General features: G+C 46.2%; 1 protein-coding gene across 1 annotated transcript in view; it reads right to left on the reverse strand.

Annotated features, from left to right (window-relative positions):
• LOC138287148 (potassium voltage-gated channel subfamily KQT member 1-like) overlaps positions 1-27,077 on the reverse strand; it is a 750,297-nt gene that overhangs the window by 330,730 nt on the left and 392,490 nt on the right. The window contains exons 4-5 of the mRNA XM_069227507.1: positions 25,812-25,890; positions 12,165-12,261 (exon numbers count right to left, since the gene is read on the reverse strand). Coding sequence (XP_069083608.1) covers positions 12,165-12,261; positions 25,812-25,890 — 176 coding nt within the window. The remainder of the gene's footprint in view (positions 1-12,164; positions 12,262-25,811; positions 25,891-27,077) is intronic.

Raw genomic sequence — 27,077 nt, forward strand, 5'->3', positions numbered from 1 at the left:
GCGGTCTCTCCTTTATGACGGCAATCTGAACTGCCGTTAGAATCTTTTCAGTAGGAGCAAAACGTTTTTCTGCATTGGAGTACAAATGTGATTTGTATGCTATTGGCACTGTGTCACCCTCATTAAAGGTGACATAGGTAAATCCTAGGGCACCAGCTATTATTCTGATGACCAAATTTGTTTTATTGTCCCGTGTGTAAAAGTGTCTAGCTTCTAGCATGTCTTGTTGTACGTCCCTTAGGATGTGTGTGTGTTCAATTGTCCATCGCCTGCTAGAATAATTGGGCTGAATTAAGTCATATAGTGGCTTTACGCGTTCAGCATAATCTGGAATATATGTTCTGCCAAAATTAAAGAAACCCAGTAATGACTGCAATTTCTTAAGCGTGTTCGGAGGCTGTAGCTGAGCACACTTCTCTAGGAAGTGCGGGGCCAGGCTCTTCCCCTCGTTTGATAGTTCATATCCTAGGAACAATACACTAAGAAAGGCTATCTTGCTTTTCTTAAAATTTAATTTATATCCGAAGGCGGCAAATCCCAAAATTATCCGATCGACCCTGGCAAGATGAATGTCAAGGGTGTCATAAGTGAGATAGATATCATCCACATATGATAATGCCTCGGAATCAAGCTCCTGTAATATTGATGTGACACGGGCCGAAAACAGTCCTGGGCTGTTTTTATAGCCTTGTGGTAAACGACAAAAGCGTTTCTGAGAACCATAGGAAAATGCACTTAGGTCTCTACTTTCATGTGCTAAATTCTGGCAGAAAAAAACATTAGATATATCCAATGTACAGGGAGTGCAGAATTATTAGGCAAATGAGTATTTTGACCACATCATCCTCTTTATGCATGTTGTCTTACTCCAAGCTGTATAGGCTCGAAAGCCTACTACCAATTAAGCATATTAGGTGATTTGCATCTCTGTAATGAGAAGGGGTGTGGTCTAATGACATCAACACCCTATATCAGGTGTGCATAATTATTAGGCAACTTCCTTTCCTTTGGCAAAATGGGTCAAAAGAAGGACTTGACAGGCTCAGAAAAGTCAAAAATAGTGAGATATCTTGCAGAGGGATGCAGCACTCTTAAAGTTGCAAAGCTTCTGAAGCGTGATCATCGAACAATCAAGCGTTTCATTCAAAATAGTCAACAGGGTCGCAAGAAGCGTGTGGAAAAACCAAGGCGCAAAATAACTGCCCATGAACTGAGAAAAGTCAAGCGTGCAGCTGCCACGATGCCACTTGCCACCAGTTTGGCCATATTTCAGAGCTGCAACATCACTGGAGTGCCCAAAAGCACAAGGTGTGCAATACTCAGAGACATGGCCAAGGTAAGAAAGGCTGAAAGACGACCACCACTGAACAAGACACACAAGCTGAAACGTCAAGACTGGGCCAAGAAATATCTCAAGACTGATTTTTCTAAGGTTTTATGGACTGATGAAATGAGAGTGAGTCTTGATGGGCCAGATGGATGGGCCCGTGGCTGGATTGGTAAAGGGCAGAGAGCTCCAGTCCGACTCAGACGCCAGCAAGGTGGAGGTGGAGTACTGGTTTGGGCTGGTATCATCAAAGATGAGCTTGTGGGGCCTTTTCGGGTTGAGGATGGAGTCAAGCTCAGCTCCCAGTCCTACTGCCAGTTCCTGGAAGACACCTTCTTCAAGCAGTGGTACAGGAAGAAGTCTGCATCCTTCAAGAAAAACATGATTTTCATGCAGGACAATGCTCCATCACACGCGTCCAAGTACTCCACAGCGTGGCTGGCAAGAAAGGGTATAAAAGAAGGAAATCTAATGACATGGCCTCCTTGTTCACCTGATCTGAACCCCATTGAGAACCTGTGGTCCATCATCAAATGTGAGATTTACAAGGAGGGAAAACAGTACACCTCTCTGAACAGTGTCTGGGAGGCTGTGGTTGCTGCTGCACGCAATGTTAATGGTGAACAGATCAAAACACTGACAGAATCCATGGATGGCAGGCTTTTGAGTGTCCTTGCAAAGAAAGGTGGCTATATTGGTCACTGATTTTTTTTTGTTTTGTTTTTGAATGTCAGAAATGTATATTTGTGAATGTTGAGATGTTATATTGGTTTCACTGGTAATAATAAATAATTGAAATGGGTATATATTTTTTTTAGTTGAGTTGCCTAATAATTATGCACAGTAATAGTCACCTGCACACACAGATATCCCCCTAACATAGCTAAAACTAAAAACAAACTAAAAACTACTTCCAAAAATATTCAGCTTTGATATTAATGAGTTTTTTGGGTTCATTGAGAACATGGTTGTTGTTCAATAATAAAATGAATCCTCAAAAATACAACTTGCCTAATAATTCTGCACTCCCTGTAGTTTTGTATTTTTTACGCACTATATTATTAATTAGCGCTGTGCTGTGTGAATTTTGTATAGCATAAGTGCGTGCATGACTATTCAAGTGCCTATAATCAACCACTATTCTATATGAATGATCAGGTTTCGCAATGGGAAATAGCGGATTATTCATTGCCGATGTACAGGGCTCAATTACTCCCTGGTATTCAAGTTGTGACAGTATCTCCGTCACTGGAGCTTTTGCTTCATGTTTAACAGGGTATTGTGGCTGCGGGTGTGGTGTAGACCGAACGGGAATAACATGACAAGGAGAGTCCTTGTCCCATCCTACATGATTACGGTATAATGCAGGTGCCTGTGCTAAAGCCCATTCAGCAGCATAGGCTTGTTTGTCTGTCTCCGGAACAAGATCGGAGAAAGAAGGCAAAATGACATCTTCCCCATGTGGGAGCATGCGGACATGTTCAGGTGGCCTGTCTCTCTCGGCCAACAGGATATCACTAGTAAGTTCATCCCAAAATATTACACTAATAATGCGTTCCACGTCTCCCTCTATCTGAATTGTTAAATCAAAAACCCGATCGGGTGGAAGTATGCGGCCATCCGCCGTTTCAACTGCGATGTAATCGCTAGTTGCTGTCACATCCAGATGATCTTTCAGACTCTGGCGACATATCGTGACCTCTGCCGCACTGTCCAACAGAGTCACTGCCCACCTCTTGTTCCTCAACAGTGTTCTCAATACTACTGGCATTTTTAACTGTCAGTGCTGCCACTTTCTTTTTTTTAAATTGTGGCTTCTGCTGAGGAGTCTTTTCTTCTTTTTTAATGGTAGACTGCAGCGAGTCTTTCTTTTCTTTCACGTATTCCGGACGTCGATCTTGATGGCCCCCTCTCTTGCTACGTTTATCCGGTGCGTCCTGAAAGGAACGAGAAGGACGTGAATCAGTATATCTGTCTGGAGTTCTAATGTTATCCCTATTCCTGAAATTATATCTCCTGTCGGAGAACTCCTGATGCGGAGAATCAGCTCTTTTATTTCTCCTATCCTTGAAATCCTTTTGTTTGTCCCAGCGCTTTTTAGACCCCTCTAGTGTTTGCCTTGTACCTTCCTTATGGGTGGTACTTGGTATGTCCAATTTTTTAGGTTTGGCTCCCAGCCCATCCCGTCCTATACTAGTATAGGTATCAGATATTATTTTCGGTAGCTGTCTCTCTTGTTCCTGGTGTGGAGTTTCCCGGAGATGCTGGCGTATCGCCAGTGCTACTGCTTCCCCTTTAATATTACTTAATATTATCGAGGAGACGGTGTCAAAGTTACGCATCAATTTCATCCCCAGATCTAGGGCCGGTGCAGCCCCATGCTCATTTTGTATTTGTTTCAACACTTCCGGCAAATTGGCCAGTGTAGGGGTACCATGCGTGGTAGTATAAACGGCAGCAAAGACTGTACCCCAAGTGGCACATTCATCAACCGAGGGAACCATCCCGAATGGCAAGCACATAGTGAGCAATCTATGTTTCTCCTGTGGCCCCGTATGGGGGAACACAGCTTCCAGCTGATTTGTTTTCTGAGCAATCCAGAACGGTATTTTTTCTCCATCCGAGGGCACTTTACCCATTATGGTATGCACCGTTTGTGGATTAATCCCAGTAGCCAATTGATATCCACCAGCTACTGGCGGTGCCGGACGCGCTGGTGTAGTGTTTAATGTTCGCATTACGAACTGGACCAATCGTCTATATAATGCCACTAATTCATTATATAATATCCTTAAATCTACAAGCGGCATAGTCTGTATGCCTGGGTGAGGTGTATATGTGGCAAACATGGGCCACGTAGGCCCTTCATTACTTAAAGGACCTAGCCTCACTCGTCGCAGTATATGTGGTAGGGCGCCTTCAAACCAGTTTTGATGCTCCTGATATGTGAGCGATATTTCATGATACTGGTATGCTTCGTACCTTACGGGTACGTCCGCAATGTCATAAGTGTGAAATGTGTGTGTTCGTTGGTCAGCCTCAGGAAAGGAAACCCAACAGTAAAATGTTTCCGTTTGGTATGCTTCAGTTGCTTCTATAATCAAAGTAACTTCCCCGCCCTCTTCTGTAAGGCCATGTGCTAATAAATGTTGTGTAAGTGCATGTCTAGCATTCGCAGGAATGTCTATGGTATTAGCCATAGTTGTTTAGAGAAACGGAACACCAAAATAGGGGAAGTTTTTTCCTTTTGTGAGTTCGAGCTCGAACAACCTACAGCCTATTTAGGAGTTACCTGTTTGGCTGAGGAGGATTCTCCCAAAGACCACGGATGTCTCCGTATAATGGTACTGAGGGTACCTGTTGTCTGTGAGACAGCGATAGTCAGGGTAACCGTAAATTAGTGCCTAAACACCATCGTTGGTGGCGCCATGTCGTAGTTTGGACTCTTGCTCTGAGCAGACTGCTGGTCTCAGGATGACAGTACTTTCGTTTGTAGGGGACTAAGGGCCTCATTCCGAGGCCGGCGGGCGGCGGTCGCCGCCCACCTGGCGGGGACCGCCATATGGCCGCTCCGCGGTCGAAAGACCGCGGAGGCCATTCTGGCTTTCCCGCTGGGCTGGCGGACGACCGCCAGAAGGCCGCCCGCCAGCCCAGCGGGAAACCCCTGCCCACGAGGAAGCCGGCTCCGAATGGAGCCGGCGGAGTGGGTAAGGTGCGACGGGTGCATTTGCACCCGTCGCGAATTTCAGTGTCTGCTAAGCAGACACTGAAATTCTTTGTGGGGCCCTCTTACGGGGCCCCTGCAGTGCCCATGCCATTGGCATGGGCACTGCAGGGGCCCCCAGGGGCCCCACGACACCCCATACCGCCATCCTGTTCCTGGCGGGCGAACCGCCAGGAACAGGATGGCGGTATGGGGTGTCGGAATCCCCATGGCAGCGCAGCAAGCTGCGCCGCCATGGAGGATTCTGCAGGGCAGCGGAAAACCGGCGGGAGACCGCCGGTTTTCCTGTTCTGACCGCGACCATACCGCCGCGGTCAGAATGCCCTGCGGAGCACCGCCAGCCTGTTGGCGGTGCTCCCGCCGACCCTGGCCCCGGCGGTCCTTGACCGCCGGGGTCAGAATGACCCCCTAAGTCTCTTCCTACAACTATTTGTAACTGTTGTCCAAACCTTACCGGCTTACTAGCAGTACCTCACCAAAAACACAATAGTAAAAGGTGATTTGTAGCAGTCGCTTATGCATGGACTCAAAATACAATATCTCAGGGTTGTCGTGGTTAAACGGAAATTACCCTTTTCTCACAGATTTATTATGTCTCATACAAACAAAGGCAATAACACAGATGCAGTAAAGTTATAATAGTTTTTATTCAACATAACTGCAATTTGTGATAAGTTGCATGAACTGCAATGATTAGGATAATGAATATACCAAGCAACAGTATTGTAAAGAGGAGAGTCATTGTTATAAAGACCCCCACCATTATGCAATATATGAAAGAAATATATGTATATGTAAAAGATGGAATAAGCCCTAATACCCTAAGGAGAGTAGGTCTAACCTCCTACCTAAAAAGGAAGAGCTGGGTTCGTTAAACCTAATCTGCCAAAACCGTGTCTATGAGAGGAGCCCCCAACCCTCGTTACCTTGGAATGAGGTCTCTATCTCAGACTCCGCAGGGACACGAAGACTGGATCAGTGTCAAGATGACTGCAGCATCGGTATCAGCGATGGTGGCGATGCCCTCTGGTCGGAATCCCTCTGATTATCTGTCTAAAAGTGTGTTGTATTTATACAGATCTACAAGGTCCCCTGACATAAGTGTTATTCATAACAATAGATAACAGGCATGCTTGGGACGGCAATTAATATCAACAATCCCTCGAAAGTATAGAGAGGGAAAATCCCTAAGTGTGAATGCCTACTTTATGTTTGTCTTTCGTGCTTGATCTTGACGCCTTGGCGCAGTGACACTGATAATAGAACCCATAACAAGTGGCCTAACTATAAACAAGGCCGCCATTTTAAAGGAAATAAATAATTAAATGGACTAAGCCAGAGCAAGCTAAGTAGGTTAAAAGTCACTGGGTGACGGGGGCACGAGTTTACAAGCCTACGGCTAAGCTAACTCCTGTTAACCCGTTAAAACAAACTAAGATTCACTACACCCTCCCGCTTCCCAGCTGACCAATCCCCCCTCCCTCCCCTTCTTAAGGATGGCCGCTTCGCAGCTGCGCCGATGGCGCACCAAAGGCATGCCCGTCTGTACCCGTCCACGCCTGGACCACACCCAGCGCCACGGACCCTAAATCTGGTACCATCCACCAATACGATGCCAGGATCCTCCACACACTGAACCCTGGACATCGGAGCACCTGCCACCCTGCTTCCCCCAAGGACATCCACCGACCCTTCTCCTGCTGCCACTGCAACCTCACTCTCTCTGCGTGCCAAACACCAGACCTCACAGTGTCAGAACTGCACCTCCAGACCACCTCAAGTGCATCCTCAACGTCTGCTCCCTGCACAAACACGCCATGAAGTTTTGGGACCTGATAAGAAACCACCCGCCCGGACATCGATTTCTGAGACATGGACTAACACATCGTCCGGACTGCACGTCGCCATCGCCAACCCCAGCAACTACAAGCTGCCCCGCAAAGACCATCCATCCTGACCAGGAGGCAGCATAACCATTGCACACAAGACCACCCTCCGACTGACGATCAACACACAGGAATTCACCCCCCCATGGAGCACCTCCACATTCAAGTGCCCAGCACCCCGAAGACCACCACCCACGGCACCCTCATCTACAGATCACCCGGACCACGCCCAGCATTCAGCGATGCCATCATCGACATCATAGCCCCCCACGCTCTCACCTCCAGCAACTACAATCTCCTTGGTGACCTCAACTTCCATTTCAATGACCTCAGCAACCAGAACACCTCATCACTACTCGAGAACTTGGACACAATTGGGCTCAAGCAACTGGTCACCTCACCAATACACAGTGCCGGACACACACTCGACCCCATCTTTTCCGCCAGAAGCAACGTCATCATCGTTGACTCAACCCTATTACACTGGACCGAGCACCACTGCATCCACTTCTCCATCTACTAACCCACAGCGCACACTCTCACAACATGCCCCTCCTACAGAAAATGGAACCAGACTTCAGAGGAGCAACTCATAAACACCCAACACAACAAATGCCAACAACTCAGCACGAAACCTCCATAGAGGGATTAATGACTGTGCCGACACCCTAGCTCCCCTCCGGACGACAATAGGGAAACACTCCTCCAAGAAAGCCAGCTGGTTCACCCCTCACTCCAGGAATCAAAGTACTCATGCAGGAGGCTGGAGAAGAAGTGGAGGAACAGCAAATCTCCGGAAGACCCGGCAACTTTCAAATCCACCATTAGACCACACCATGGCCTCATCAGGTCCACCAGGAAAACCTTGCAGGACCGCATCAACACCACCACACACAACACTAAAGAATTATTTAATGTCACCAAAGAATTCACTAAACCACAAGCCGAGACCACCAACACTCCTCCATCACAGGATCTCTGTGACAGACTTGCCACCTTCTTCCATCAGAAGATCAAAGACACCTAAGACAGCTTCAGACCCCAAGACTCGCTGAACTCACCAATGCCACCCCTGCCAGCAGCCTCCAGACCTGCATACCTGGACCCCCCTCAATCATGAGCAGCATCCACTCCGGAGCCCCTACCGACCCCCTGCCCCCAACTACATCGTCAACAAGACCAGAGCCTCAATCGTGCCTGAACTCGGCAAGACCATCAACTGCTCCCTAGAGTCAGCAACCTACCCAGAAGACTGGAAGCACACCGAGATCTGACCACTTCTGAAGAAACCCACAGCCGACCTAATGGATCTCAAGAACTACCGCCCCATCTCGCTGATGCCTTTCCCAGCTAAAGTCACCAAGAAAGCAATCAACACTCAGCTGCACCAACACATCGAGGACAACAACATCTTGGACGTTTCCCAATCAGGATTCAGAACTAACCACAGCACCAAAACTGCCCTGCTCACCGCCACAGACGACATCCGCTCCTGCCTCGACCGCAGATATACCGCAACCCTCATCCTACTAGATCTTTCAGCCGTCTTCGATGCAGTATCCACCCGCACCCTATGCGCCAGACTCCATGCAGCAGGCATACTCAGCAAGGCCCTTCAATGGATACACTCCTTCCTGACAGGCAGAACACAAAAAGTCCGACTCCCACCACACCTGTCAGAACCTACATACATCAGCTGTAGGTACCCCAAGGATCATCATTGAGCCGCATGCTGTTCGACATCTACATGACCCCGCTCGCTCCTATCGTCAGGAACTATGGTTATGTATGAACATCTCTCCTATGCAAATTAACACCCAGCTGATCATCTCCCTGACTGAGAACTCCTCAACAGCCAAAAAGAATTTCAGGGACGAGATGGAAGCAGTCGCCACCTGGATGAGGAAGAACTGCCTTAAGCTGAACTCTGACAAAACCGAGATCCTCATCATGGGACCTTCCTCCTCAGCCTGGGATGAGTCTTGGTGGCCCTCGACACTCGGCAGGCCCCCCACAAACCACACACGTAACCTCGGCGTCATCCTCGACTCAACGCTCACCATGACCAGACAGGTCAACTCCGTCACCTCCACCTGCTTCCACATCCTCCGACTCCTACGAAAGATCTTCAGATGGATACCAACCGACTGCCGAAAAACCATGACACACGCACTAATCATGAGCAACGCCCTCTATGCCGTAACCGCCAAGAAGAACCTGAGCAAGCTACAACAAACTCAGAACGCCGCCGCCAGACTCGTCCTAAACATTCCCTGTCGAGAGCACATCACAGAACACCTGAAAAACCTCTACTGGTTCACTGTCGGAAGGAGGATCAATTTCAAACTCCTCGTGCATGCCTACAGAGCCCTCCACGACCGTGGACCCAGCTATCTCAACCACAGCATCACCTGGTACTTCCCTTCCAGACCTCTCCGTTCGTCTCAGCAGTCACTCACCAAAGTACCCTGCATAAAGAAGTGCTCGGTTGGAGGAAGAACTTTCACATACCTGGCATGAAAAGGGTGGAACACCTGACCCCATCATCTCAGACAGTCACCATTGCTGCCTCAGTTCAGAAAAATCCTGCTCTTCAACTGATCTCTGGGGACACACCCCTCAGTGTCTTGAGACCCTATGCATGAGTAGTGCGCTTTAAAACATATGATTGATTGATTGAGCAGCAGTCTGAGCCACTCAGACCAATCCTGGCACTGCTTTCATGCTAGCTTTAGCATGAAAACAGCGCCAGGATTGCTGGGGAGCCTGTGCTGGTGTCCCAGTGAATTCTGGGATACCACATTGAGGGAACAGGAGTGAAACAGCAGGACACTGCGGTAAGGTACGTTTATTTTTTTTATTATTATTTTTTTCCCCTCTCCGTCCGCCCTCCCCTTCAGATTCGTGGCAGCCTCTGCTGCTTATACCACCTAAAATATTAGTATTTAGAATAACAGTTATGACATTGCAAATCATATCTTTGGGAGAACACATTGCATGTTAGAGTGGAGAGTTATAGCTTATGTAGAGTGGCTACCAAGTTGAATACACTGTATATGGAGGTGAGTGAGTTATAATAATTTGAAGGTGTTGTGCAAATTATAAATGAAAGTTATAAGTATGGGTTTAGAATTTTACATTTTTGTGTAGTTTAAGTTTAGTTTGTGGGTAAAGAATAAATAAAGTTATATTAATTTAAATGTGGTGGATAATTTATACATTTAAGGTATATGTAGTGATGGTGTATTTTAAGTTTGGTTTGTATAGAAAGAATAAAGTTTTCCTACCTATAACAAAGTTTTAACCTTTGTTTCTAGCGTACAGTAAAATAGTGTACAGTGGAGTGCGGTAGAGTGGAGTACAGTACAGTGAAGTGACATACGGGGTGTGATGTAGAATGAAGTGATATAGAGTGGAGTGGTGTACAGTGGAGTGGGGTAAACTGCAATAGCGTAGAGTAAAGTAGAGTGGAGTGCCATACATTGGAGTAGCTTACAGTGGAGTGGAACAGAGCTGAATCGTGTAGGGTGGAGTGGCATATAGTAGAATAGCATATAGTGGAGTAGCAAAGAGTGGAGATTGGTAGAGTGGGATAGCATAGAGTAGAGTAGCATAGAGTGGAGTGGCAAACAGTGGAGTGAGGTACAGTATAGTGGAAAACAGTGGAATAGCATAAAGTGGAGCGCGTAGAGGGGAGTGGGATAGCAAGTGAGTGGAGTGGGGTAGGGTAGAATGGAATAGCATAGAGTACAACGGGGTGAAGTGGCAGAGAGTAGAATAGTGGAGTGGTGTGCCATGGAGTGGGATAGAGTGGATTGGCATTGAGTGAAATAGTGAAGCATGGAATAGCGTAGCATGGAGTGGCACAAAGTGGAACAGCAATGAGTGTAGTAGCGTACATTGGAGTGGTATAGAGTGGAGTGGCATACAGTGGAATAGTGATAAGTGGAGTAGCATAGAGGAGAATGGGGTAGAGTGGGGTGGGGTAGAGTTGAGTGGACTGGACTGGAGTGGCATAAAGTGGAAAGGCATACAATGGAACAGCACACAGGTGAGTGGTGAGGAATGCACTGGCTTGGAGTGGTGTACAGTGGAACTGTGTAGAGTGGAGTGGCATGGAGCGGCATACAGTGGAGTGGCGTACAGTGGAATAGAGTACACTGGAGTGGGTTAGAGTGTTGTGGCATAAAGTGGAATAGAGTACACTGGAGTGGGTTAGAGTGTTGTGGCATAAAGTGGAATAAGGTAGAGCAGAGTGGCACAGGGGGAGCCCCAGGGCCCCCGTGGTCACTCCCTGCATGGTGCGGGAGCCAGTATTGCTCCTGCAGGAAGGGAGCAGCTATTTACACTTGCACTCTCTGGGAAGGAGCAATATCTGTTCTGTTTCCTAAACAGTACTGAAATCTGCTCCCAGCTGCTGGGAGCAAGTTTAAATCACCCCTTGGCTGGGAGCAGACTTGCCTTCTCTGCACGCTCTACTGCAGGCAGGGTAGACGTGTTCTCTCCCATTTTACGGGCTATTCCCACCACATATGTTATGAGAACATATGAGAACATATGTTATGAGAACATGTGGACACGTAGGAGGAAAAATCATCAGCTTCACTACTTTAGAATGCAACATCACCGCACTAACCATATAAATGTCCCACATGCAGCGCAAAAAACACCATTTGCACAGCTGAGACCCCAGAAAGCCCATAGGTTATACTACCTCACGTGCATCGCATTTGCAAGCCGTGAGAAAGGTAGAAGGTATATGTGAAAGTGAAAATTAGCCTGCACCTCTGTGTTGCAGTCTTGACCTTTCATTTACCCGTCTGTGATCGGGACTTGTAACTTGTAGTACATGGGTTGTGTCCACTGAACTAACACACCTTATAATAATGACTTCTTACAGGACAGCTCAATAGTTTAAAGGTGGCGCAGATGAAATTGAGCAAGGTGGCAATCGTGCTTTATGGCAATCCAATTCTAGCCTTTTCACCATACTTCATGGTGTTTTCTTCCTTCTCTCTTTATTTCACCAAATGAAAGCTTTCCTTTGTTTATCATTAAAATTTGCTTCCTCTCTCCCTTGACTTATGCACAGCACTATAAAGTGGGATTCTCAATTTTTCGGAAAACGCACTACTTTCTATGATGCTGTCACCGGCCCCCTCACTGCAGCAGGCATTGCATGAATTAATAAGAATGAATGTGGTGCTTCAAGTACACGAAGCAATACCTGGCGGTGAATGAACACTACAGATCCCAGAAGCCTCCATGTGCCGCCCTGGCGATCCACGTGCAGCATGCGCAGGATCTGGAGGAAGCGGATTCCCCTGAAAGCAAGGAACAAACATGGAAATATGTGAGGGGTTCCCTTTAAAATATATCATTGCAAAACAGAACAGCCAACACGGTGGCGCTGGAACTAGGGGTGCGGGCCATGCTGCAGCACCCCCAGACACCCTTGAGGAAATTCACTTTGAAACTGTACAACAAACAGGCCTTTACACGTGTGTCTTGCAACATGTAATACATTTTCAAAGAAGGACGGTCAAACATGCCAGAGAGCTTCTTCTAACCAGTGACTAGAAGTTCTTTAAGTTAGTGTTTACTTTCCTTTCTCTGACTCAAAAGAGAAGGCATTTTTAACAGAAATCTAGTGGCCCTCGTGCTGTTTGCAGGAGAATGTGTAAGGATAAGGGTGCAGCGAGTCACTGTTTTATAGCACACGTACATAACAATATCTTCGTTTACAAATTAACATTTTCAAGTATTTCAAGAAACATCAGCAACATTAAAACACAGTTGGTCCCATTATGAGACTCGTGGTATGTGAGGAGGGTATTTCCATTCCCAGTTAATACAGCTGTGGTAATAGCTACCCATTCCGGGCTCTACGCCTTGGAATGAGGGGTAACAAGATAATAACGTTTACTCTTGTTCTGAGCTTGAACAGTCAGGCTATAGATGTATTCCTCCACACATACACTTCCAGGTTTTATCTGACAAAGTGTGTGCTGGGAAAAAGTGTGGGATTTTTGTACAAACTGGAATCCTGACAAACAAATGAATCTCTGGCCAACGACCTAGCGTTCACATGTATACCATAATATTGTTATAATATGTTTCAAAATGCACTTTTGACCTGCTCCTCCTCCCCCTAATTGAACCAGAATCCATCATTAATTACACTAGCTCTTTATTTTAAGTAGTACATGGCTTTTTCCCGTATGCCTTTACAGGGGTGTTAGACGGTACCCCACTCATAATTGTTCAAGCACCCTTGGCACCATACCACCACCTACCGGATGCTATTAATGAAATGACCCAAGTGGCAGAATATAAAGTTGTCAGTTTGACAATTACTCCTGGATGTATTCGCGGGTCCTTATGAGAACCAGATATTCTTAGTATATTCCGCAGAAGCTGTATTTTAGAAAGAATGGCAACTATGATCAAACTGTTTGCCATTGCCTAAACTGAGATCACCCGAAATTGTCGGGAGATACTGTGTTTTACTTTGTATCTGAATCCTGTTTCAAATTTTCCAGGGGGTGACAGTGATGTACAATGTGACGGTAAATTCTATTCTTCTAGGTCATAGACCTCTCTGCAATACTTGCACACTGTTCTCCAGATGTAGTGGACTAATCCTCTGTCACTTAACCAGACATCAACACTTGCTCATGCACTCTTGTCCTCCTTAAAGCAGACCTCGGTCAGACTCTGACTACCTTGCCATATGTGAGCCGCCTTTAACGTTGTGTCTGATTGAGTTGTGCCAATGAAATTCAAGCAGAATGCCAAAAGGTGTCTGTTCACTGGTCCACGTCCTGTTGCTAACTTTAGTAGTTGATATGCTGCCAAGATTGCTGATCCCCACCAAACCATTCACAATTATTTCACTATCACCCACAATTCGGACATCTCCACAGCATCTAGCTGCAGCTGTTAAATTAATGTGCCTCTTTAGCTCCTGCTATTAGCTTATCTCTCCACATTGTTGGCCTTGCGGTTAAATTCGTCTCTTTGGTCCCTATGACCAAGTGCATCTTCTCACTCTTATGCTGCAGAGAAAGCCTATTAACTACGGCGTAATCCTTACCTGCTTGGCATGAGCCGATGCCTCAGTCCTCGACTCCCTCTGAGGCCATGATAGTCCTCCAAACAAACATCAATCCAGGGGTCCAAAGAGATCGAATCAGACAATGCAATGCCATGTCAAGCAGTCCCTGGGGAAGGAAGGCTGAAGTGCTCACAGGGCAGCATTTTTGGCCCCATCCTTGGATCTTCACTTTCTACCCCTCCTCAGGATTTGACTGGGAAGGTGGAAGCTCAAACATGTGAAAAATGTACTTATTAAATGTTAGGCATGATAGTAAGCCAATACGACTGGGAATGATGTGCAGAGTAAAGGCCAGGTAACAACATATACCTGTGTACAAGGCAAGCCTGTCTCAGTCGAGATATGGGGAAACAAACAAAGAATAACTCTGCTGACGCTGTTTCTAGTTGCTGCACATGCTGAGGGCCCCAAGGAGGAAAGGTCTTAGAGTTAAGGAAAACATTAGTACACACTGCAGAAAGTCCCCTAAGCCACCTGAAAATCTCGGGCAGGGGCTCACTGAGACATTCATGGCTGATGTGGTGCTCTTTGCATTATCTTCCTACTACAGTGGAGTACACAGAATATATCGCATCATCACTGGTTCACTGCCTTTTGCTCCACAGTTAGCCATGAGTTCACAGACATCTGGACTTTTTGGTTAGTGAAGATGTACCTGAATTGGTTCTAAACAGCAAATTTGTTTGCTGTGAACATTTTAATGGTGGCCGATTTTTTAATCTTCTCCAGTATGGTGTTTGAGACACATTATGTCAATTTAACAATATTTTGGATTCTAGGTTGCAGTGTATACATTCTACTGTCTTTTTAAGTGAGCAAGTTCAGCAGAGAGAGAGAGTGTATGTATGTGTGCGTGTGTTTTTCTCATATGAGGAAAGAACTCTGATTTCCTTTTCTCCCTCACTACCCATTTGTTCAACTCATCTGTTGGTATGGTGCAAAAATATTGAGGCCTCAATCTCATCTGACAAAAATATTGTGTCCTAAATATTATTTGCAAAATATCACCCCATTATAATTAACAAAAAAGACATGTTTTTTCCTCTTTATTTATGGTTTGTGTGGACAACAGTGGAGAATTAAAGCTTACGGGCAGTAGGTAATGTATGCATTGTTAAAGATAGTTGTATAAAAAGGTGACAAAGCTCAGATACAGTGCACATAAGCCGGTAGGCCGAAGGTAAAAGACGCAGAACAATACATGAAGTTGACCTTTGGTTTATATAGAATTAACTCCTTCACTTTCGTCCATTTGGGGAGATTTGGGGATCGCAATAGTGATGCTGTCCCAGGTGGTCCTTAGTCCTCGGGACCATTATCGGCTAAATATGTTTTTAGCGGTGCCCATATGTCCTTCGGCCTACTTTTCACAAGCATTAGCATACTGAAGTTGGTCGACACTGTACTGCAGTTTAAAAAGTACATTACCCAGGCCGCCAGTGTCAGGGGGTCTCTCCCCCTCACATCCCTACTGGTCTTTTTGCCAGGATTAGCGCCAATGTGGGGTAGTTATGTACACGAGTTAGGATAGTTATTACACATCCTAAGAGCGCCATTACGGGAGACGACTCCATACGGGCATCACCCATTTTACCGAGCTCTAAACAGATTTCAAGCCAATAACCATGTATGACTGGCATGCCCGTGCTATATGGAAAAAGCCTGGCCTCTCGCTGGGACAGGGGAAGCAGCTCGAATCGTCCCGCGGACCGACCTTGTGTAAGCTTTCCCGGGAGTAATAAAATAACCGGATGGAATTGGAGTGAATGAATGCATGTCTGGCTTTCAGCGACACTTCCCTAGATCCACGGCTCATCTGTTGCTTCTCTGTGTAGGGCTGCTTGCCACTGCGCACACACTCTTGAGGAGGCCCACGGTAGCGCATAGAGTCGGGAGAGTACGTGCAATGAACTGGTCCTGCGCATCATGCATGAAGCAGCGGCAAAGTTGCAGGTCCACCGAACTCCGGAAATGCAGCTTTAACTGAACTTCGGATTCCATAGTACAGGAAAATATCGAGCGCTGTGAGCTCCGGGGTGCGGTCCCTTGTGATGGACATATTGCAAAAACCCCATCAGTTTACCAGCCGCCTAGCTTAGTCAGCTGCATTCTCTCAAGTTGTGCCCAGGCACCGCTCCATCCTGTGGCTGGCGAGTCTAAAGCAGACCCTCCATGCTTCTGAAGCAGCGACCTTACCCAAGAGGTCCGCACTACTGCCAGAGTGCTGTACAGCCAACTACACATGATGTGGGTCTGTGCAATTGAATAATGTCGCTCAACCAGGGGCTGCATGGCCACCCCGATCACATGGAAGAATAACTGAGGCCCAAGCGATCTGAGGGTGCTTCTCGGCCTACGCTAGGGGGACCATCATTTCTTTTGGACTGATGACGAAGGTTCTAAGAGCAATCGGAATGTTCTGGAAAAAAATGATAGTTTAGGCAGAACCACCATTTTTATTATGGAGATCCTACCTTACATCGTCAGTGGGAGTTTCGCCCATCTGTCAATGTTATTGGCAAGTTTAGTGATCACCATTCCATACTGGGTTTGGTTATCCTCCCTGGGATTCATGTGCACTCTAATCCCCTGACAGTGGACAGGAGCAAAAGTCCACTGTAATGGGAAATAAATCGGGCAATTTGTGGTGGTAGTTGTCAGGGGAAAGATTGAAGACATGGTCCAATTAATTTTAGTCCAGACATACTGCCAAACTTTATGATTTCCTTGAGTACTGGTGAGAGGTTCACCTCAGGGTCCTTGACATACAACAGTATGTTTTCTGCATAAGCAGGTACTACTAACTGTCGACCGAGGACCCACAAGTCTCTATGGCCATGTTGTTCTCTCAGTGCGCATGCCAGTAGTTCAACCACCAGTGCAAATAATATGGGTGATTGGGGGTATCCCTGTCTAGTACCACGTGTTAGGTTAATGGGTTCGGAGAGTTCATTATTTCTTTTGACATGGGCCTTGGGCGAGGTGTATGACAGCCGCACTAGATTGTAAAAATTATCCCCCAGGCCTAATTTCGCCAACACAAAAAAACATAAAATACCATTCCAAGGGGTCAAATGCCTTTTCAGCATCTAGAAACACAGCTGTGGGGTGGACTTCAGGGTCCATCTTTTTAGTATCTTGAATAGAGTTCCGAGATTGTTGGTGGTTAGGCCTCCCAGTATAAACTCTGGTTGCTAGCGCAGTACCAGATCCAGCATCAGAGTGCTAAGATAATTGTCCAATATTTTTGCAAATATTTTCGTATTTATATTAAGAAGCAACAGCGGTCGATATGCGGAACAGTGAATTACAGGTTTATCTGTTTTCAAAAGTGCAATGATTAGAGTCTTGTGCATAGTTGGGGTAAGTATTCCCTCTTCATCGCAATCTCAAACAACATCATGATTTGTAGGGTCAGGTCCGTGACAAATTCTTTACAGAAGTTTGTGGAGGGGACATCTGTGCCAGGTGCTTCCCCGCTTGGCATGGACATAATGACTTGTCTTATCTCTTCTGGGGTGCGTGGTGCCAGAAGGTGTTCCCTATGCACATCCTCAAGCCAGGCCATAGTCAAGTCGCTTAAGTACGTCTTACTCTGTGAAGATGGGGGCCTACTTCAGGAAGTATAGAGCTCCTCGTAGTATTGATGAAACTGCGGCGCTGCGGGTGGAGTCGTAAAGCAGTATACCATGGGTGGAGTCTCTACTTATTATTACATAGCCTGACTGTTTTTAGACATATTAATTGTGAAAGCGTTCCGCCCAGTCTTTCTCCCTCACCATACACCCCAGCCATTGCATATTTATCTAGGTGCTTGCCATCTCTATCTGGAAAAGTCTTGAAACTCCTCAAATTTGGCCTGGCTATTGCACCAGATACTATTGTCTTTTGTCTAATCATGAGTCCGCTCTAGTTGACCTATTTCATTTTTCAAGCATTGTAAGCTTAATTGTATGGAACAGAGAATCCCTGCATGTTTGGTTATATTTATTTCCATAAGGTAAATGCCTCGAAGTGGTCAACTGTCCCCACGATTCTTCCAAAGTATTCAGCAACTGCTGTGGCTATTTCGGTTCTGAACTGTGCCCAGTAGGGATTCCAAAGGGAATCATCAGGAAAAGCAGCTGGGATACCTGCTTGGAACACATAAGGTGATCAGCACCAGTGAGTGATCCGATAATGTTCCGGGAAGGTGTCCGCACATGCGCACCGAGGAAGCTACATCCCTGGATGTTAAGAACTATTCAATGCATGAGGGCATATTGTGCACAGAGTAGTATGTGAACTCCCTAAGGTTGGGGTTATGGTGCCTCAATATGTCAAACAGGAGGTCTAGTTCCATTATCTGTTTAAGTTCTCGGGAAGCAGCAGACGACCTCTTATGCGCATCGGAAGACCTGCCCAGAACTGTGTTGAGGGTGCAATTGAGGTCCCCTCCCCATAAAATTGTGTCACGTTGATGTTTAGCTATCTTCTGATGAAGGTCACAAAAAAGTCTGCATGGTCATAGTTGTGACCATACACGAAGACAATTATTAGTCTCTATTTTGCTAAGTATGATCACATATCAACCAACATTGGTGGCGGTTGTATCTAGTACAGTCAGTTAGCAACCATTCCTGATCCATATGAGCACACCACGTGCATGAGAGGTGAATGTGGAGGTGTCGGATGTACCCCCAAACCACCTTATGTAACTATCACTCGTCTTCCACATTAGATGGGTTTCTTGCAAACGTCTAAGAAAAATGTTGATAATTTTGATAAAGGATGGCTATACACAATTGTGTATTAATGATTATATGACACATTTTTAAGAAGAATTTTGATAATTGTGAAAAATATTTTTTATTGCTATTTGTGTATTAATGATTGCATATAAAGATTCTTTTTTTTTATTGTTTAGAAGGACTCGGCATTGCACGGGGCTTTAGGAATAGGGTTTTAAAAGATTAATGCACAAAATTTGGAACATATTTCTAGAGGGGACTGTAAAAACATATGTAGATTTATTATTATGAATCTGTGAGCATATAAATAAAAGGCAAGACTTAGAAAAAAGAATAAAAGGACCCAAGAGGTGTGATTATTATTGTATAAAAGGTTTAAATACGGCTATAAACACAATTATCATACCATATGTTGTATACAGTAGAGGAGTGCTAGCAGATTACATCTGAGGTCATTTATTGAATCATCCATAAAGGGAGCTTTGTGTTTGGACATTTCTTGCAATAGTGTCACGTCAGCTGAATGCCGCTTTAAATAGGCCAGGACAATCAGTGCCTTTCTATGATCATTTAGGCCTCTGACATTGCAGGTCATTATTATTAAGTCATTTTTTAAACCTGTATCCCTTACCTTTACAGTCTAAACATTTTACTCTTGTTTCCCTACCGTGTAACACTTGCCCTGTTACACATCCCCAAATCCCATTATCCCTTTACTTCTTAACCTCCTTACTCTTAAGCCCCATAACTCCCTACCCTAATCCCCATACTCTAACCCCCTTACACTAGCCTTTTTCTTCTTAGCCTTACACTTAGCCTGTTACTTTTCCACCATTAACCCCTTACACACACCACCTTAACCCTTCCCTTAACCCTTTACCTGTAACCAATCAGTCGGTTTGTATAGCACAGCTACTCACCCAAGAGGGTATCCAGGCACTTGCAGGGTCCAAGAGACTCAGTCGAATAGCTAGGTCTTCAGCGCTTTTTGGAATTCCAGTCAAGAAGGGGAGGTCTGGAGCTGCAGGGCGAGACCATGCCATGTCTTTGCTGCGAGGTAGGTGAAGAAGGGTCCTCCACTAAAGCTTCTGTTGATGCAGGGAGTATGGGCGAGAGGGACGCGGAGCGTAGTTGTCTGGCTCATTGGTGGAACTTCTGGTGGTGTTTGATGTAGACAGATCCTAGATTGTGTAGGGCCTTGAATGAGTGGGTCAGCAACTTGACTTGGAATCTCTTCTTTTACCAGGAGCCTATAGAGTTCTTTGAGATGAGGAGTGTTGTGGGTCTGTCGGGGGAGGTGAAGGATGAGTGTAACTGTGGCTTTCTGAATGGTCCGTAGTCTCTGAAGGAGGTGTTCATCGATCCCCAAGTACACAGCATTGCTATAGTCCAGTCTGCTTGTGATGAGGGCTTGTACGGTGGTGCACCTTGTGCTCAGCGGAAGCCATTTGAAGATTTCTTTGTATCATGCGCAGAGTGAAGAAGCAAGCAGAGGAGACTGTGTTAATCCAGAACTTCATGGTCAACTTGCTATCCAGGATGATGCTGAGGTTTTTCGCATGGTCCAATGGGGTGGGTGCCAGTCCTAGTTCCAAGAGCCACCAGGAAGCGTTCCAGAGAGTGTTTTTGTTGCTGAAGATCAGTACTTCTATTTTGTCAGTGTTGAGGTTCAGCAGTTGTCTCTCATCCAGGTGGTGATGCTCGCCATGCACCTGTGGAAGCTGGTTCAGGGCGTGGTGGGGTCCGTGGTGAGGGAAAGGATGAGTTGAGGGTCATCAGCTTATGCTGTTAAGTACGTGGGATATGACAATGTTGGTCAAGGGTTTCATGTAGGTGTTGAAGAGGGTGGGGATGAGGGATGAGCCCTAGGGGACATCACAGATGTTTTCCTTGGGATCAGAGATGAAAGGAGGCAGGTGGACTTTCTGTGTTCTTTCGGTGAAGAAGGATGTCATCCATCTGAGAGGGTCACCTTGGATGTCAATATCGTGTAGCCTTGTGATCAGTGTGAGATAGTGTCAAATGCCGCTGAGAGGTTGAAGAGGATCAGGGCCATCATCACTCCTCTGTTGAGCTGGGCTCAGATGTCTTCAGTGGCTGTGATCAGGGTGGTCTCAGTGTTGTGATTGATGCAGAATCTGGACTGGGAGGTGTCGAAAAGAAGGTTTTGCTAGTGGTGTTTTGCAAGTTGTTTGTTAATACCTTTCACCAGGACCTTAGCCAGGAAAAGGAGCAAGGAGATGGACCAGTAATTGATGAGTTTGCTGGGGATCGGATGATGGCTTCTTGAGTAGGGGTTTGACCTCAGCGTGTTCTCAGTCCTCTGGGAACATGGCTGTGGTTATCGAGGTGTTGAGCAGGGTGGTGAGTTTGTGCCCAATTCTGTGGCTTCCGAGATTGAAGATGGGGTATGGGTAGGGTTCATCTGGAGCTCCTGTGTGGATAACGTTCATGATGGTGGCAGTTTCCTGGGGGTGAGCCTGTTTCATTTGGTCAGTCGTTGGTCTGTGCTTGTTGCGCTGGGGATGTGTAGGTTGAGGAAGTCTGTAACCATGGGCTGGCGTTTGAAGCTCTTGTAGAAGATGGTGACCTTGTCCTGGCAGAAAATGGTGAGGTTGTCGCAGTGTTCTTGGGAAGGGGTGATGCTGTTCTCTGTGACTGCAGGCTTGGAGAATTCTTTAATGATGTGAAGAGTTCCATGCTGTGACTGGAGCTGGGTTTGATGCGAGTGGCTTCGTCTCCCTCAGTAGCCGGTGGTAGAGGCTCAAGGAGGTCTTGAAGGAGGTCCAGCCTGTAGTGTCCTTTTTTGTGTGCCATCTTCTTCCCCATTGTTTGCAGACATGTTTTGCTGTTCTAAGTTCTTCAGTATACCAGCTGGCCTGTTTTGTGGATCTCCTGTGACTGCTGTATTTGACTGGGGCGATGCCGTTGGCACAGCTTGTGATCCAAGTGTTGAAGTTCCGGACAGTCTGGTTGAGGGACCTGGCAGAGCTGGGATTGGAGCTTGAGGGAGTTGGTCCATTGGGTCTATGACATTTTGCTCATGCTGTGATGGGGGGTTTTCTGTCGAGTGCAGACAGTTGTATATGGGCTGGTGATATTGAAATAGATGATGGCATGGTCGGGCTAGGTGATTTCGGTAATGTGGCTGTACCTGATGCGTGTGCTGGAGGTGAATATAGGGTCCTGGGTGTGTACTGTAGTGTGTGTGGGGTTGTGGATGAGTTGGGTGAGTCTGATGTTCATGCAGTCGAGAAGGTTGGCGGTGTTGGTGTCGCTGTGGTAGTTGAGGTGGAAATTAAGGTCGCTGAGGAATATAAAGTGATTGGCGTCAATGAAGAGGGGGGCCATGAAGTCGGTGATGAAGTTGAAGAAGCTGGGGTGTGGTTCAAGGGGCCAGTAGGCGAGGGTGCCTCAGATGGTTCACTTGCCATTAGTTAGGAGTTAGACATTAAGGTGATCCATGGCCAGGTTGGGGTTGTCCGAAGTGGTGGTGCACTGGAAGGTCTCATTATAGATGATGACAATTCCTCCGCTGGGTTTGTTGATGCGGTCCCAGTGGGTGATCTTGTACTTTTCAGGTACTGCCGTGGCGGTCAGGGGCGGGTGAATAGTTGAGCCAAGTCTTGTGAGAAAAACAATGTTGGGTCCGAGTGTGCAGATGAGGTTCTGCAGCTCAGTGGCGTGTTTACGCAGTGAGCACGTGTTAAGGAGGAGGCACACAAGCGGTGATGAGGCGCTGGTGCGGCGTGGTGGAAGGTCTGCGTGCTACTGGATGGTGCACTGGTAGGTGTGCTGTAGCAGGTGAAAAGGCCTACTGCTGTGTAAGCAGAGGCACGGCACCAGAGCTCACTGGGATTTCTGGGATTCAGGGCACAGAGGTCGTTGGCATTGTAGCTGTGGGAGGCGAAGAACCAGGGTTCCTGGAGCTGAGTGCAGTACAGCCGTGGACGGGCACAGATGGACTTGCCTATGGTGTGCCTGGGAAGGGGCATAGGGGTGAGGATGGGGGGCTACCGAAAGTGGGAAGAAGAGGTGGAAAAACACACAGCAGAGTAGGTAAGGAGTGGGAGAAGTGTGGGGAGGTGGGAAAGGGGAAGCAGGTAACGGTTGTGGGAGCAGCAAGAAGAGAAAAAGGGGGCCAGAAGCGGGCACAGAGGCAAGAGGCAGATGGAACAGAAGCAGAGAAGAGAAATGGAAAAGAAAAAAAAGGCACTGCAAAGGCACAAAAAGAGAGGAATGCGAGTGAGAGTGAGAAACTGACTGAAAGGCAATGAAAAAGGCACAAAAAGAGAGAAATGAGAGTGAGAGTGAGAAACGCACTGGGAGGCAATGAAAAAGGTACAAAACAGGAAGGAAAGGAATGTAAGAGGGAGTGAGAACACAGTGAAATAATGGAAAAAGGCGGTAACGAAGGAGAGGGATGAGAGAGAGAGTGCAGGAAGACAGCGAGATGGTAGATGCAGAACAGGAGCAGTGGTCGCTCACAGCGTTCATCTGGGTTCAAAAGGGCTTTGACTGGTAGGAGGACCAGTCCAAGTAAGTGGGAAGCCCCTACCTTAAACCTCTAACTCCTACTCCCCTTAGTCTTAAACCTAGCCCCTAAAATACAATCCATATAAAATTACCTATGTATTTTTAATAAAATTACTTACAATGAAATAAATGATGAGTTTGCTTATACTGAAAATATAGTCCACAAGAGAGTGCCTGTGATGAAATGGTATGAAAATGAAACAGATGCAAACAAATGGCATATTCAGATTATTGTCTGGCGGACTTTCTTAAAGTCATTTTGCACACTTCACATTGGTGGAAAACTCAAATGTGTCATGTGGTGAGCATATGTGGGTAAGGCAGTGGTGCCATTGCCAAATTCATGTGCTGCTGTTTCCACAACTGAAGAGTTGCAGTCGGTGGTGCCAATACAATAAGGGGTGGGGGCTGGAGCTCCTGCACCAGGGGCCATGCCAGTCCAAGAAAAGTCAGAGTGGGCTTGAGTCACACACACCATAACCACCACCACGGAACCAAGCTTATACTTTGTTGTGGGTGTAGTAATTGTTTTTGCATTGGCCGGGCTGTCTGTCACCTGCAATCATTGCAACAAACAACAAAGCAATAGAAGGAATGCCTGAACCAACCTCAGAAACTAGTGATTGCTGAAGCTGAATACCAGTCCATCTGGTTTTTTGCCCAACTGTGCCTATGTAGTTAGACATCATCCATATGCAATCAGTCTTGGTTGTGCGCCAATAGAAGCAGTCAAGCCCAAACTGCTAGATCACCAGACAGAAACGGAAGCAAACTCAGACTGTTTTTAACCTAAGGCCTTGTCAGTGAGGTGCAGCTTGAGTCCTGTGGCACAGTGAGCAGGAGGCCAATGTCTGGGCTTTTATGGTGCAGTAGATGCCCTACGTGCAACATGTAAGCCCAAACAATGGCCTCCTGAAGAGGGCTTGTGTATCCTTCCGCTCGCATAGCAATGACATCCCTGCACTACCTTTTGATACCCATGAGGATGTACTGGCAGAGAGGAAGTAAATCCCTCTATCATTGCTTAAATGAACTTTCCCCCCACATCCCCAGAACATCCTATAACTGCCAATAGACCCCAGTCAGGCGTTCTCACCCACTATCTCCTCCCACCAAGCACTATTGTTTCATTTACCCCTTCCCCACCCTGAATTCCTGTTTGTTCCCCATACTTCCCGAGCCACACCAGGAACTCATACCTGCATACTGCATTAAATGTATGCAGCTTTGTGTGCCTGTTACTGTATGCATGAGTGTATATCTGAGTGCGTGTGATGTCTATGTGTACACACATTGAGGAGCAAGTGTTTTGCCCACTGTCCCAACTTGTGACATGCTGTAGCACAACAATGGTGGTAATTTCTGGCAAACTGCTAGCCCTGGCACAATGGTGGGTTTCATTGATAACATGGAGATACTGGCACAATGGTGGCAATACTGAAATTTATACAATGGTGTTAATCCCCGGCAAGATGCCGTCTCTGACAAAACCATGATAATCCTTGTTACCATGCTGGCCCTGCACAATGGTCGCAATCCTTTCAATATGCTTCCCCTGGCAAAATGGTGATGAATCCTGGCAACATGCTGGCCCTGACACACTGATAGTAATCCCTTGTAAAATGCTGGTCCACACAGTGGTGGTAAATCCTGGTAAAATGTTGGACCTGGCACTAGAGTGGTAATTCTTAACACAATGGTGGTAATTCCTGGCAACATGAAGACCCTGGCACAATGGTGGCAATTCCTGGCAACATCCCAGCCCTGGCGCAATGGTGGTAATTCCTGGTAACATGCTGGTCCTGGCAAAATGGTGGTAATCCTAGGCAATATGCTGCCCTTGCACAATGATGATAATGCCTAGTAAAATTCTGATCCTGTAACAATGGCGATAATCCCTGGCACCATGTTGGGCCTGGTCTAATAGTGGCAATTTTTGGTAAAATGGAGGCACTGGCACAATGGTGTTAATCCCGAGCATCATGGTCTCCCAATGGTGATAATTTGTAGTGAAACACTAGCTCTCGTACAAAGGCAGTACCCCTGGCAAATCCTGCCCTGGCACAATTGTGGTTAACCCTGGCATACTGTGGCCAGCCATTGTATGATGGTGCCAATCCACAAATCTATATGATTTTAAATATATTAAAGTTCAGGTGGGCTTAGAGAAGAAGTTGTGTAAATAACCATAGTAAATAGATAAAGTAGTCTATCACCTTAGCTAATTTCTCTAAAACCCAAGGCAGATGTCTATACTATTACTCATGTTTTGGAAAAAGGGTTGGACCATCTATTACATTTGTAAATTACAGTTTTCACAGTGCTTAGTATGTGACTTTCGCAAAAACCTCATCACAGCTTTACAATGGTTGGATCATGGAAACTGACCCAAGAAATACTGAAACAGTCCCTTCAAGCCCCACCTGGGTGCTGGCCAATAGTGCATTTTGCAAAGGAAGGTATATCTCATGGAGGACAAAGCAGCACTTACCTTATTGCAGATGTTGCAAACACTTGTCCGTTGGATCCTACACTCAGGACAATGATGGATGCAATCACAACGATAAGATCTGTGGAGGAAGTTATGTTAGGAACGTTTAAACACAATTAGGTTTACGTGGATGCAGCATGCATGACAAGGTTCATAATATTTGTATGATCATTATTAATGGTCCTATTGTTTCTATGGGGACATTTTTCTTTCTGCTCTTCTCATTCACTCATATGTTAACAGACTGATAAGTGTTGATACCCACTAAAAAATCTCTTTACTTAACGTGTAAAGAAGGAGAAATAGGTTTTGGGCAGAGGTATACATGGATCCAGCAGCTGGCCCAAGAAAGAAACTTCACATGCTTCTAAATTTCCTTTTATCCCTCCTCACCTACCACTGCCTTTGGAGAAATCCCACATACCCTTCAGGCTAGAGCCTGAGCTGTCTTCTCCTTCAGTTGGTTCCATGCATTGCTGCTCTCCGCAGAGACTGCCAGCAAGGGGCATCACTGCAGCAATACTCCAAACCGCCTAGAGATGCAATCCCTTCAAATTTCATGTAAGTGCTTAGCACTATTCTAATGCAAGGAAATGCAAAGGAATATACTTGTGGAATACATGGGGAAAGGAGGAAGGCTCATTATACATTTTATTAAGCTATCTTTTTAAGACCTACTTCAGGTCCCCCACAAAACTCTCTGTAAGTTCAATGAAGGTTATTACTTTGAGCACTCGTTGTACCTTGCTTTTCGTATGGCCTCTACCTAGCACATATTAACTTTTAGGAGCTTAATAATCAGGTTGCGGTCCACGTCTGGCCATGGAGAACTTCTCAAAGATTTGGGGACTCAAGAAATGATCGAAAATGACTCCTTGGACAGCTCTCTGTCATAACTATTTTTTGGCCAACAAAAATAAATCGCAGGGCTCTTCCCAGTAATTATCCAAACTATTGTATAACATAGGGGCTACCTGGTGTAAAGAAAAAAGACAATCCTCTTTACCTAATCCTGTATTGCTTACGATCACCAACAGGCATTCCGGAATGTTCCATTGTACGATAATGGAATCTGAGACATGTAGTAACATCATTCACTGGAGGGACCCTTTAAGTAATAGCTTTCACTACGTTGCTACAATAAGTAATTTAATATAGCCTTATAGCCTGCCATATCAGGCTATACCGGCCATTAAAGGCCCGCTGCACCATTCGTCTTGGGCCCTTTAACAAGGAAGTGGGCCTTTAATGGCCGAAATAACCCAT

This window comes from Pleurodeles waltl, chromosome 4_1, assembly GCF_031143425.1.
Source record: "Pleurodeles waltl isolate 20211129_DDA chromosome 4_1, aPleWal1.hap1.20221129, whole genome shotgun sequence".
Lineage (NCBI taxonomy): Eukaryota > Metazoa > Chordata > Amphibia > Caudata > Salamandridae > Pleurodeles > Pleurodeles waltl.